This window comes from Salvelinus namaycush, chromosome 34, assembly GCF_016432855.1.
Source record: "Salvelinus namaycush isolate Seneca chromosome 34, SaNama_1.0, whole genome shotgun sequence".
Lineage (NCBI taxonomy): Eukaryota > Metazoa > Chordata > Actinopteri > Salmoniformes > Salmonidae > Salvelinus > Salvelinus namaycush.
In genome coordinates this window covers 11,561,052-11,575,189 of record NC_052340.1, presented here as the reverse complement: position 1 = coordinate 11,575,189, position 14,138 = coordinate 11,561,052, and the positions used below count along the sequence as shown (strand labels likewise).

Genomic DNA, 14,138 nt, shown 5'->3' with positions numbered 1-14,138 from the left:
ACAATGCCCACTTAACCTGGAAGCCAGCCAATGTGTCGGAGGAAACACTGTACACCTGGCAACCTTGTCAGCGTGCACTGCCCCCGGCCTGCCACAGGAGTCTCTAGTGCACGATGAGACAAGGACACCTCTGCCGGCCAAACCCTCCCCTAACCCGGACGACGCTGGGCCAATTGTACGCCGCCCCATGGGTCTCCCGATCGCGGCCAGCTGCGACAGAGCCTGGACTCATCCACAGGGATGAAGTCCATGAGCAGCACATACTCCACTGCAGGTTCCATCCCTGAGATACTCACCTGGAAGGTAGGGAACATCCTCCTACAAGGACCATGCAGGACACAGCAGCAACGCAGTGATTAGTTCAACCATAGTGAGTGTGTGTGTGTGTTTATGTGTGTGTGTGTGTCTGTGTCCATATGCGTCAACATGTTCCTACCTCCCAAGCCTTGGTGACGATCATCTCTGTGCCCAGCTGGTCAAACTGTTGACACAGCGTGTGCATCTCCAGCTGAACTGTGACACCCGTAACCTGGGGGACTTTGGCACAGGTGACCCCAAAAAACTTCTGCACAGCAGGGCAGCGTGAGGGCACACCTGTGAGACAACTGAGGAACTGGGGAGAAGAGGAGGAGAAAACACATGAAAAACAGGATTTCACAAGAAAAGAGGTAGGAACCATGAATTCAAACTAATGCAATGACGCTCCAGTACCATCCATACTGTTCGTGTTACAGTCAGATTCTCCAGTGGTGGGCAACGTTTCAGATTTGTCCACTTTCAACTTCCCCCAGTTGGTTGTACTGCTCTGCTGTTCCACTGTTTACTGACCAGTCTGCTGTCCAATTTAGAGTAGCTTTGACCACAGCAAAGCTCCCTGATTTAGTCTCAGACCATTAGCTGTCCTTGGAGAAGCAGAGTGTCGGTGTGGTTGAGGGTACCACTGACTGGGTCTGGGACAGAGGACTGGAACACCAAGCAGGCTTTCTACAGGCTTGGACACTCAAGGGACCCTGGATCCCACTTCATACATCACACTGTAATGAAGCCACTGACATGTAATAATCACACACACACACACACACACACACACACACACACACACACACACACACACACACACACACACACACACACGCGCGCACACACACACACACACACACACACACACACACACACACACACACACACACACACACACACACACACACACACACACACACACACACACACACACACACACACACACGCGCACACACACACACACACACACACACACACACACACACACACACACACACACACACACACACACACACACAAACATACACACACACACATAAACTCAGCATAAAAATAAACGTCCTCTTACTGTCAACTGCGTTTATTTTCAGCAAACTTAACATGTGTAAATACTTGTATGAACATAACAAGATTCAACAACTGAGACATAAACTGAACAAGTTCCACAGACGTGTGACTAACATAAATGGAATAATGTGTCCCTGAACAAAGGGGGGGTCAAAATCAAAAGTAACAGTCAGTATCTGGTGTGGCCACCAGCTGCATTAAGTACTGCAGTGCATCTCCTTCTCATGGACTGCACCAGATTTGCCAGTTCTTGCTGTGAGATGTTACCCCACTCTTCTACCAAGGCACCTGCAAGTTCCCAGACATTTCCGGGGGGAATGGCCCTAACCCTCACCCTCCGATCCAACAGGTCCCAGACGTGCTAAATTGGATTGAGATCCGGGCTCTTCGCTGGCCATGGCAGAACACTGACATTCCTGTCTTGCAGGAAATCACGCACAGATCGAGCAGTATGGCTGGTGGCATTGTCATGCTGGAGGGTCATGTCAGGATGAGCCTGCAGGGAGGGTACCACATGAGGGAGGAGGATGTCTTCCCTGTAATGCACAGCATTGAGATTGCCTGCAATGACAACAAGCTCAGTCCGGTGATGCTGTGACACACCGCCTCAGACCATAACGGACCCTCCACCTTCAAATCCATCCCACTCCAGAGTACAGGCCTCGGTGTAACGCTCATTCCTTTGACGATAAACGTGAATCCGACCATCACCCCTGGTGAGACAAAACCGCGACTCGTCAGTGAAGAGCACTTTTTGCCAGTCCTGTCTGGTCCAGCGACGGTGGGTTTGTGCCGATAGGCAACGCTGTTGCCGGTGATGTCTGGTGAGGACCTACCTTACGACAGGCCTACAAGCCCTCAGTCCAGCCTCTCTCAGCCTATTGCGGACAGTCTAAGCACTGATGGAGGGATTGTGCGTTCCTGGTGTAACTCGGGTAGTTGTTGTTGCCATCCTGTACCTGTCCCGCAGGTGTGATTGATGTTCGGATGTACCGATCATGTGCAGGTGTTGTTACACGTGGTCTGCCACTGCGAGGACGATTAGCTGTCTGTCCTGTCTCCCTGTAGCTCTGTCTTAGGCGTCTCACAGTACGGACATTGCGATTTATTGCCCTGGCCACATCTGCAGTCCTCATGCCTACTTGCAGCATGCCAAAGGCACATTCACACAGATGAGCAGGGACCCTGGGCATCTTTCTTTTGGTGTTTTTCAGAGTCAGTACAAAGGCCTCTTTAGTGTCTTAAGTTTTCATAACTGTGACCTTAATTGCCTACCGTCTGTAAGCTATTAGTATCTTAACGACCGTTCCACAGGTGCATGTTCATTAATTGTTTATGGTTCATTGAACAAGCATGGGAAACAGTGTTTAAACACTTTACAATGAAGATCTGTGAAGTTATTTGGATTTTTAAGAATTATCTTTGAAAGACAGGGCCCTGAAAAATATATGCCATTTAGAAGACACTTTTCTCCCAAGCAACTCACATAATTAAAGACAAACCAAAAAACAATAAGAGGATCATGTTTCAAAACACATTACAAACAAACCACAACCAAATAGCAGCAGATACAAGTTTATAGTACAGTTAGTACAGGTTTATTATCAAAACTATTGCAATTTAGCAGTAGATAGCAGCAGATATGATTTCATAACACTGTTAGTGCAGATAACAGTACCCACAATCCTGACGTTGCAAACATCATGCTCTACCAACTGAGCCGTTGAAGGCCTCACCCATCACTACCCTCTTGCTTAATATCTAGTAATGTTACATGTGAAGGGACAGAAGTTGGTATTGGTGGAAGTCTACTCTACAAAGAACCAACTTATGTCTAGACGGCATGATTGTTAAACAACCTTATAACTCAAGAAGCATAAACTCATAATGTACAGTTTTTTTTTACCAACAGTCATACCCCCTCCTAGTGCTCCAGTGTGTGTGTGTGTGTGTGTGTGTGTATGTGTGTGTGTGTGTGTGTGTGTGTGTGTGTATGTGTGTGTGTGTGTGTGTGTGTGTGTGTGTGTGTGTGTGTGTGTGTGTGTGTGTGTGTGTGTGTGTGTGTGTGTGTGTGTGTGTGTGTGCACATACTCGGTGATGGGACGGTGTTAGCTCCCCATCAGCACCATCTCTAACGAAATAATTAAAAAAAGTTCATTTGTTTTTGTTTTGATCAGTTATCATTTTTAGATGAACCATTCTTTTAAACGAATGCGAAGAAACACTGTTACGGTGACATGATATCCGTGGAAGAGACATGTGTTTGTTTCATTGTCATAAGTCTATATTGCTTATGAAGTTACATTTTGATCATGTTGAGAGAGGAGACTTTAAAGAAGAACGACATTATTTTGTGGTTTGAAATCCTGTCATCGGACACATATTGGTAGAACACATAAACCCAACATGGCTATTTTGTCACAGAGCGCCATGTTAGTTGTGAGAGCCACATGTAAAAGCTTGTTCTAAACAATCCAATACAAAGAAGTCAAACTCAGAGAATGAAATAGTATGAAACAGTATGGTGTTTATTGAGCTGTTTCGAAGCACACAGCTATCTTGAACAAGCAGCAACACAAGAATATTCACACTTGATGTTCATAGTACAGTCGAGATTGTGCAGGCCTAGGATTGTGCACACAGGCCCTGAACACAGTTCAAAACTGAATGTATGCAATAGTGTGTTAGTGTCTGCGCTTGCAGGTGCTTGAGCGCAAGTGGTGGTGGTTAGAGAGAGTAAGAGTCCTGCCATGTCGCTGCAGAGGAAGTGCATCAGTTTGGCATTCGCTTGGTACGTATGGTGCGTGAGTCAGTGTGAGTGAGAAGGGAGGGAGAGAGGGAGGGGTCCGGTTGAGGGCGCGTTTATGCCTTCATGGCCTGGCTGATGGTCTCGTAGAAAGCCATGAGCTTTTCCTTGGCCTGCTCGGCGGCGGGGCCCACCTGGCCCTTGAAGTCGTTGGTCAGGGGCATCACCTTCTCGCGCACCTCTCCAACAGCCTTGAACATCTGCTCCTTGTACTCCTCAGCGTAGGGGGCGGCCAGGGTCCTCAGCTCTTCCAGACGATCGGTCAGCTTGGCACGGATGGTCTCCACGATGGGCATGAGCTTGGCCTTGGTCTCTTCCACGTTGGTGGACACCTTGACGCGCATCTCCTCCACAACAGGCTCCATCTTAACCCTGAAGGCCTCCAGCTCGGTGCGTCGCTGCTCGACGATGTCCTTGATCAGGGGCTCCAGCTTCTTGCGGTACTCGTCTATGTGCTTGTCCAGGACTTCCTTGAGCTCGGCGCGCTTGGGCTCCAGCTGGGAGCGCAGCTCCTCCACGTCCTTCATGACCTCAGCGCGCACGGCGGCGGTGGCGTCAGTCAACTGAACGCCAATGGCCTCGCTGTAGGGGGCCAGGGACTGGGAGGCGGTCTGGGCATACTGCTGGAGGTTGTCAAGGCTCTGGGACAGCTGCACCCTGAGAGGAACACCAAGAAGAGGAGGGAGAGAGAGAGAGAGATTGTTTTAGTTATCTGTGGAGTTTGGGCACCATTGAAGATAGAGAAGATGAAATGCAACATGTTCTTACTTGTAATCTTTGTACTCTGTGTCATCCAGAAGGTCGATGGACCTCTGTGCGGTCTCCTTCACCTGAGCCATGTACTCCATCATGGCTACCTTCACATGCTCCAGCTGAGAGGGAGCATCAGCCTGCATGGGAACAGCCTGGGTAGCTGGGAGAGGAGAGAGAGGGGAGAGGGTCAGACATTGGTTGGGCAACAGTGGTGAATGGCCCGGCACTTTAATGGAATTTGGTAAGATTTAATTTGGAATTTTTCAATATACCAGAGCATGGGATACTAACCTGCGGCCAGCAGGATGGTGAGTGCAAGAGCCAGGAATTTCATGATGGTGGTCTGAGGGGGGAAAAGAGAACAGGTGATGAACAATGAGCAAGACAAGAATTCAAATAGTCACAATTGAAACTGTAAACCATGGGAAGTCAACATTGAATGGTTAAAAATAGATTTAGAGTTGAACAATACTTGAACAGTGTAACAAATCACTAATTGCAAAACACTCTAAATCAAACTTTAAATGTCACCAAAAGCAAACTAGACAATGATTCACTTGGAGAAGCACAAGGAGCAAACCCCCAAAGACACGCAACTCCAGGCTGCCCTCAATCAGTTTACGCTTTGCCATATGTCAGCCTATTGAAAGGACCTCTAATCTGGTCAGATTACACAGAGCTGGATAGAGTTATACTGTTCCTTCAACGAGATTAACCCTCAACTCCTACCACCTAATCCCCAATCCCTGCACTAAAACAGACACATCGCTGGAATACTGTGGCCCTAGACAGAGGTTACACTTAAGCAGTTGTTCAGAGTAATAAAGATGCACTGAAAGTTATTGGCATAGGAAGAAAATTAGCTTATATTTTTTTCTAGGACATTTAATACAATTATTTCTCCATTGTTCCCTCGCATCTCTTTAGTAAATTATCGCAAACTGTCTGGAAGACGTATTGCTAAAGTGATAACTGCTGCCCAATGTATTTGTAACAGTTCATATCAAAGTGGTAATAAGCGTTCAAAGTAAGAGGCAAACAAAGTTCGCAGGAAAGTTCTAGTCTGCCTTTCTCTCTGCTAGTTCCTCAGTCGTCCTCTGCGTATCCTTGGCCTCTAGCCCCAGCCCTTAGCTCTCCCAGTCGTTCTCTTACCTGGTGGGTGATTGGTCGTTATGAGACTGGGGAACAGGAGGGCCAGCTCTGTTTTTTTATAGGGCTGGAGCAGCAGGAGGGGGGAGAGGTGTGAGAGGTTGTGTGCCTCCGTGGAGGTGGACCTCACCCCCACACCATCTCACAGGGAGGAGCCGGGTACAATGGTCACCTGCAGAGTGCATTCAGGGGGAGTCAGCAAAGTGAAACGCTGTGGACACACACTAGTGTATGCGCACACACACACTCGCATGCACACACACTTGTATGTGTGTGTATTATCATGGATAATCAAATGTTCTCGATCCTATTTTGTGTCTTTCTAAATGGCTATCTATTCTAATTGTGATATGATTTCATTTTCAGGTGAATAATTACAATCTCCACTCTGACTGTGCTCCCAATGCCACAATCAACTCAATCACCTTGCGATGGTAAAACATTCACACACAATACAACCACCATGTGCTCCATGGTTGCCCGGGACATTTGGCCTCCAGGACAATGGCCATTCTTGCCTGGCCTTGCTGGACTATCTGAGCTGCTATCTCCTGTGGCATTACCATGAGACATGAAAGGGCCGGAACAAGGGAGATGGGCCAGACAGCAGGGGAGAGAGAGGTGACAGAAGCACCCTGAGGATGCATTAGCATCTTGATGCTACCAAAGACCTTTCACCAAGGAGGAACATCTGCTAGCCTGAAGTTATGTTGTTCATTTATTCACAACATTGTTCACTAAGAAGAGAATGGATTATACATTGTTGGAGGGATTAGGGTTACCAAATGAGGGACACATGAGATTTGTCCCCGATTCAGCAATGAGATTAAGCAAAAAGAAACATCCTCGTATATAACAAGATTCTAAAGAGGTCAAAAGTGACAGTTAAATACTGGGTTATCACTATTGTTTGGCTCCATTGTTTGATTTGTGGAGACCTACAGCATGTCAGAGTGTATATGTATCTCTTTCTTCATTTTTTATGTACAACTTATATACATCTGGTGGAACTTTGGGAACACAGTCAAAGAGAAGACAATTAGACCGGTGCGCCACTCGGGAGCCCCGAGTTGTGTGAGTGGGTGAGTGAGTGAGTGAGTGAGTGAGTGAGAGAGAGAGAGAGAGAGAGAGAGAGAGAGAGAGAGAGAGAGAGAGAGAGAGAGAGAAAGAGGGAGAGGGAGAGAGTGTGTGTGTGTGTGTTTGTATGTGCGTGCCGCATGCTCCATGGTGATTAATAGGTTAAAGGGTCAGTGTTGAGCTGTAACTTGTTCCGTCATCGACGGACTTTGTCAATGTGGCTCCATGTCAATCGGCGGAATTGGAATTTCCTTGGGATAGAGGATTGAGTGTCTGTCATCATAGTGTTTGTGTGTCATTAGAAATCCATTGACATATTGTAAGCGAACTTGTATATAGTTTGACTATATATGGCTTCATTATTGTTTTTATTGTGTAACTATTTCCTTTCTATTTAGCAAACATTTGTCTCACTTTTTTAAGTCTACATTGTTGGAAATGGGCTCGTAAGTAAGCAATTCACTGTAAAGTCTACACCTGTCGTATTCTGTGCATGTGACCAATACATTTGACTTGATTTGAACTTCTAGTTTTCCTCACTGGATTAGTGAGCTCCGTAGAACTTGTTCATTTATTAATGGGACATCCCTGCAGACCCATGGGCTTGAGTTCTAGCTGAAATTTGAGCATTCTGTTGTATGAAAACTGTTAATGTAGAACATGAATTCTAAATAAATTTGACTGGCATTGTACAGCGCATTCGGAAAGTATTCAGACCCCTTGACTTTGTCCACATTTTGTTACCTTACAGCCTTGTTCTAAAATTGATGAAATTGTGTTTTTCCCTCATCAATCTACACACACTACCCCATAATGACAAAGCAAAAACAGGTTTGTAGACATTTTTGCTACAAGCTTGGCACATGACGCTACAAGCTTGGCACATCTGTATTTGGGCAGTTTCTCCCATTCCTCTCAGCAGATCCTCTCAAGCTGTCAGGTTGGATGGGGAGTGTCGCTGCACAGCCCTTTTCAGGTCTCTCCCGAGATGTTTGAACGGGTTCAAGTCCGGGCTCTGGCTGGGCCACTCAAGGACATTCAGAGACTTGTCCCAAAGCCACTTCTGCGTTGTCTTGGCTTTGTGCTTAGAGTCATTGTTCTGTTGGAAGGTTTTTATCAAGGATCTCTCTGTGCTTTGCTCCGTTCATCTTTCCCTCGATCCTGACTAGTCTCCCAGTCCCTGCTGCTGAAAAACATCCCCACAGCATAGTAAAATTGTTCAAATCAAATCTAATGTTATTTGTGACATGTGCCGAATACAACAGGTGTAGCCCTTACAGTGAAATGCTTACTTATAAGCCAATGTAAATAGTCCGGTGGCCATTTGATTACTTGAGTTGTTCAGCAGTCTTATGGGTTGGGGGTAGAAGCTGTTAAGGAGCCTTTAGGTCCTAAACTTGGCGCTCCGGTACCGCTTGCCATTCAGTAGCAGAGAGAACAGTCTATGACTTGGGTGACTGGAGTCTTTGACAATTTTTGGGGCCTTCCTCTGACACCGCCTAGTATGGATATAGTATAGGTCCTGAATGTCACGAAGCTTGGCCCCAGTGATGTACTGTGTCGTACGCACTGCCCTCTGTAGCGTCTTACAGTCAGATGCCGAGCAGTAGCCTTACCAGGCGGTAATGCAACCGGTCAGGATGCTCTCGATGGTGCACCTGTAGAACTTTTTGAGGATCTGAGGACCCATGCCAAATCTATTCAGTCTCCTGAGGGGAAAAAGGTGTTGTCGTGCCCTCTTCACAACTGTCTTGGTGTGTTGGACCCGCTACACTTCAGTACCGTCGATGTTAATGGGGGCCTGTTTGGCCCTCCTTTTCCTGTAGTCCACGCTCAGCTCCTTTGTCTTGTTCACATTGAGAGAGAGGTTGTTGTCCTGGCACCAATCTGCCAGGTCTCTGACCTCCTCCCTATAGGCTGTCTCAGCGTTGTCGGCGATCAGGCCTATCACTGTTGAGTCGTCAGAAAACTTAATGATGGTGTTGGAATCGTGCTTGCCCACGCAGTTGTAGGTGAACAGGGAGTACGGGAGGGGACTAAGCACGCATCCCTGAGGGGCCCCAGTGTTGAGGATCAACGTGGCAGATGTGTTGTTGCCTACCCTTACCACCTGAGGGCGGCCCTTCAGGAAGTCCAGGATCCAGTTGCAGAGGGAGGTGTTGAGTCCCAGCATCCTTAGCTTAGTGATGAGCTTTGGGGGCACTATGGTGTTGAAGTAGTCAATGAACAGCATTCTCATATAGTTTTGTCCAGGTGGGAAAGGGCAGTGTGGATTGCGATTGAGATTGTGTCATCTGTGGATCTGTTGGGGCAGTATGGAGTGGGTCTAGGGTTTCTGGCATGATGATGTTGATGTGAGCCATGACCAGCTTTTCAAAGCACTTCATGGCTACCGACGTGAGTGCTACGGGGCGGTAATCATTTAGGCAGGTTACCTTCACTTCCTTGGGCACAGGGACTATGGTAGTCTGTTTGAAACATGTAGGTATTACAGACTTGGCCAGGGAGAGGTTGAAAATGTCAGTGAGGTCTTGCTCACATCGGCTACGGAGAACGTGATCACACAGTTGTCCGGAACAGCTGGTGCTCTCATGCATGCTTCAGTGTTGCTTGCCTAAAAGCGAGCATAAAAGGCATTTAGCTTGTCTGGTAGGCTCATGTCACTGGACAGCTCATGACTGGGCTGGGTTTTCCTTTGTAGTCCGTAATAGTTTTTAAGCCATGCCACATCCGACGAGCGTCAGAGCCGGTGTAGTTAGGATTCAATCTTAGCGCTCCTACTTATGAATCTGATAGAGCACTTTCATGAAAATTAAGTATAATTAATAATACAATCCCCCCCCTGGGGAAAAAACGGTTGAATGAACATTATTTCCATGTCATTTCAACACAAATAATCAATGTGATTTTATTCAATCAATGTGGAAAACTTATTGGATTTACCAAAAGTCATCAACGTAAGAGCATTTTGTCCTTTCACCTAACTTTTAACCTAAATCCAATGACATGGTGATTTTTTGTTGTTGATTTCACATTGAATTCACGTTAGTTGACAAGTGAATCAAATGTAAATCAAACTAGACATTGAACTGACTAGACATTGGATGTCATCCCACTATTTCCCTCAAAACAACTCATAAGTATATAGAGAGATAGCTACTGCAGCACAACTCCCCATGCAACATGCAATGTATTTCAACAGGGGCTGTGAAACGCAATTTTTTAAAAATTGAGTTAATCGCAGGATTTGCTGTGATTAATCAAGATTAATCGCAAATTCAGAAATTGCTCAAATTGAGCTATAATTGTTTTTTTAATTATACAAAAAGCGTTACAAGAATATTGATGTCTTGATTTTGTGCAAAAGTAACGGTTATCAAAGTTACGTAAATTGATAAAGCACACTTTCTTTAACATCAATGTCAACTTGTTTTGACATCACATTGTTGTGATTGTTTTAGCTGTATAGATGTACTTTGAATGTTTTCAGTGTATTTTGAATGCTTTCAGACAATGCGATTAAGTCACAATAAAAAAAAATGTGTGCAAAAATTACAAAAAGTTAACTTGAGTTATCTGACTAACTCTGACAGCCCTAATTTCAACACATTGTCATTGTTGAGTTGCATGGATTTACACTGCCTTGGACAATCATTACTCTCAGTACCTACTGTGCCATACAAAATCAGTGAGATTACTTTCATCTGCATGTAACGGTATATTTGAATGTGTTTCCTTCCCAACTTCTGTATTGTTAATTATTGTTATTTTATTTTATCTAGGCAAGTCAGTTAATTAAGAACAAATTCTTATTTACAATGACAGCCTACCGGGGAACAGTGGTTTAACTGCCTTGTTCAGGGGTAGAACGACATATTTTTACAATGTCAGCTCGGGGATTCGCTCTAACCACTATGTTTACCTGCCAACCCCTGCCTAGGCATCTATTCTTTCTCAGCATATTCAAATGCCCTATTTCCTGTTCTCTTTTCTTCTTTTTTCTGCATATTTTCACACTCATTCCCCCGTGTCTTCTTCTACCCCCAACTCTCCCTCGTCCAATCTATTCTTCCTGGATCCCTCCCCCCTGTTGGTGCACTGAAACCCAATTGAGCTTTATGAGCGGCTGAAGACAGAGTGGCTGATGGGGCCTGTCTCCTGTCCTGTCACCTGACCCAGCCTGCATGACTCCACCCAGGAAACTTGCCATTTGTTACCTGATATGAGATTAAATAAAAGAGGAAATAACAATATTAGTATCAAAACCTTCCCACGGGGCAAAAACTGGTTGAATTAACGTTGTTTCCACGTCATTTCAACAAAAAATAATCAATGTGATGACGTTGAATCAATGTGGGACACTGATTGGATTTGCAAAAAAAGTAATCACTGTAAGGGAATTTTTTTATTTTTTTTCACACAATGTTTAACCTAAATCCAATGTCATGGTGACAGTTTTTGTTGATTTCACATTGAATTCACATTAGTTGACAACTTAACCAAATTTATATAATAAATGTATTAAACTAGTCTAAAGAAGGCCAGTTCTATTGCTTCTTTAATCATCACAACAGTTTTCAGCTGTGCTAACATAATTGCAAAAGGATTTTCTAATGATCAATTAGCCTTTTACAATGATAAACTTGGATTAGATAACACAACGTGTCATTGGATGATTGCTGATAATGGGCCTCTGTACGTCTATGTAGATATTCCATTAAAAATCTGCAGTTTCCAGCTACAACAGCCATTTACAACATTAACAATGTCTACACTGTATTGGGCTCGTAAGTAAGCATTTCACGGAAAAGTCTACACCTGTTGTATTCGGGAACAAGTGACCCATACATTTTATTTTAATTTACACAGATTTTTTAAAGTAATCTGTGACTTTTTCAATTCCTTGAAGTCTGAGTACTCAAGATAAAAGAACACAAATGTATAAGCAAGAGATGTTGTGTGTTTAGCTGTGTAGATGTTGTTATTTAAGTTCCAAGGCCTATGTTTGTGTACTAGTGCCTATCACTGCCGGGAATTAATGGGTCATTCACCTAGAACCTCGGCCAAACCACCTACACATTATGTAAAAGAAAAGAAAGATAAAGCAGTGCCCAAAAAGGTGCTATCTAGAACCTTGAAGGGTTCTTCAGCTGTCTCCATAGGAGAACCCTATAAAGACCCTATACAGAGGGTTCTACATGGAACCCAAAAGGGTTCTGCCTGGAAATAAAAATGGTTCTACCTGGAACCAAAAATGGTTCTCCTATGGGGACAGCTGAAGAACCCTTTTGGGAACCCTTTTTTCTAAGAATGTAGATGCCATCTATCCATTTTGGAAAGAATTCTGCAAACTTTGCCACAGATCTTACACAACTGTGACAATGACCATCAGTCAATTACCTTCAGATTTGGCGGCCACTAGATCAAGGATTTGCTGAAAATACTAGTGCCGGGATAGCGGAGGGTTAACATGAACAGAAACATATATGTTTTTTTTTTTACAGCCATTTAAACAAATAAACATCTACACACAAACTGAACCAGCCATGCCAACTGGGTGTGAGGCTTTCATTCCATCAGAGTGATCTAGACTATTTCTAGATTTCAAGATCTTTATCTATTTCTCACAGCAGAGGACTGCAAAGCCAAGTATTGAATTACTGTGTAGATTGGACTACTGTGTAGAAATCTCATGTTCAAGTTCATGGAGGTCATGTTCAAAGACAGCGACAATAAGCATAATATTTCACGAAATTTGATTTGCTGTCTTGCACAAGCCCTATAAACAATTAGTTCCTTGATTTGTCTTCTGCAGTTTTAGGAGGATCCCACAGTAGAAACGGCTGGTGGGTGTTTTTTTTGCAGAGAAACTGGGCGATGATGCAGTGATGATGAGACACAGGAGTATCTTTCAGATTTTTATTAGGAGCAAAGCCAATGAACAAAGTCACTGCTCAGTGGCGAAAGCAGAGGATTTCTCTGACTGATTTGCTGCCACCCTATGGTAGATGTGTGTGTGGATTTACGGGCCAAACAAACTGCTTACACTGTAGCAATACCCTGCTTAAAAAAGCAGCATAGACCAGCATTAATTTCAATCTGGTCCATGCTGGTCAAATTGGTTATGATGCTGGTCAAGTTGGTCGGACCAGCATGGTCTAGCTGGTCAAGCTGGTCTTGGTTGGTCAAGCATATGCTGGTCTATGCTGTTTTTTTTTACAGCAGGTATTGTGACAATGTTTTTGAAATCAGATAGATACTTTAAAACTATATTATTGTTAGGCTTGAGCCTACTGAAAAGGAAGCCTCAATTAATGGATTCAGAAAAGACAAACCAATCTATAGTGTTGCAATGCAGGATATAATTACAGTAAAAAAGCCATAATTTTGGTGAATAATTAATGGTGGCTAAAACCGAACTGAGTACATATATACCTTTTGGTTGCTGTCAATAACATCACTTTGCCCACAATAAAGCAGGATACATTCGTCAAGGAACCAGTTCATTGAGAAGACGTTTTATGACAACCGTTTGACACCTCCTCATACTGGAAGGCTCCTAATTTTGTTGATGTCATGTGGAAGTGGCTCTGCAATACTTTATTAATTGCATGCAAATTGGAGTCTTCAATTTGACCTAATTTGACCTGTGTTTAAGGGAGAAACACTGCCGCTACCTCACTCTCCAACCAAGGTGCATGAATTGAGGAGCAAACTGAAGTGAAGCAGAACTAACTCTTGGAAGACAGTGGAAGTGGATAAAGGTAGGGCTTTACAGAAAGAGAAAATACATTTTAGAGTTGCCTCCTATGGGCTCAGGGACCAATTACAGAGGAAAAAACAAAACAAAACCTGATGTGATTGGTTCAATTGCAGAAACCCGACCAATCATTTTTGACAGACTGACCGTGGTTACATGTATTTTGCTAAATTTATTCATGTAAATTGTCTGCGAAATGCATTCACGTTTCCAATGAGAATGTGG

General features: G+C 44.3%; 1 protein-coding gene across 1 annotated transcript; it reads right to left on the bottom strand.

Annotated features, from left to right (window-relative positions):
- Positions 1–3,875: 3,875 nt before the first annotated feature.
- Positions 3,876–5,270, bottom strand: LOC120028919 (apolipoprotein A-I). The gene is made up of 3 exons (XM_038974187.1): positions 5,219–5,270; positions 4,943–5,087; positions 3,876–4,831 (listed from the first exon to the last, which is right to left on the bottom strand). The coding sequence occupies exons 1-3, from the start codon at positions 5,259–5,261 to the stop codon at positions 4,231–4,233; spliced, it is 789 nt and encodes a 262-aa protein (XP_038830115.1). The 5' UTR covers positions 5,262–5,270; the 3' UTR covers positions 3,876–4,230.
- Positions 5,271–14,138: the final 8,868 nt, after the last annotated feature.

Excerpts from the sequence above, each read along its gene's own strand:
- LOC120028919 (XM_038974187.1), bottom strand. The coding sequence starts at position 5,261 with ATGAAATTCCTGGCTCTTGCACTCACCATCCTGCTGGCCGCAG. Across the intron at positions 5,088-5,218 it reads CACCATCCTGCTGGCCGCAG|CTACCCAGGCTGTTCCCATG; the intron begins GTTAGTATCCCA and ends CTCCTCTCCCAG. Across the intron at positions 4,832-4,942 it reads ACAGAGTACAAAGATTACAA|GGTGCAGCTGTCCCAGAGCC; the intron begins GTAAGAACATGT and ends TGTTCCTCTCAG.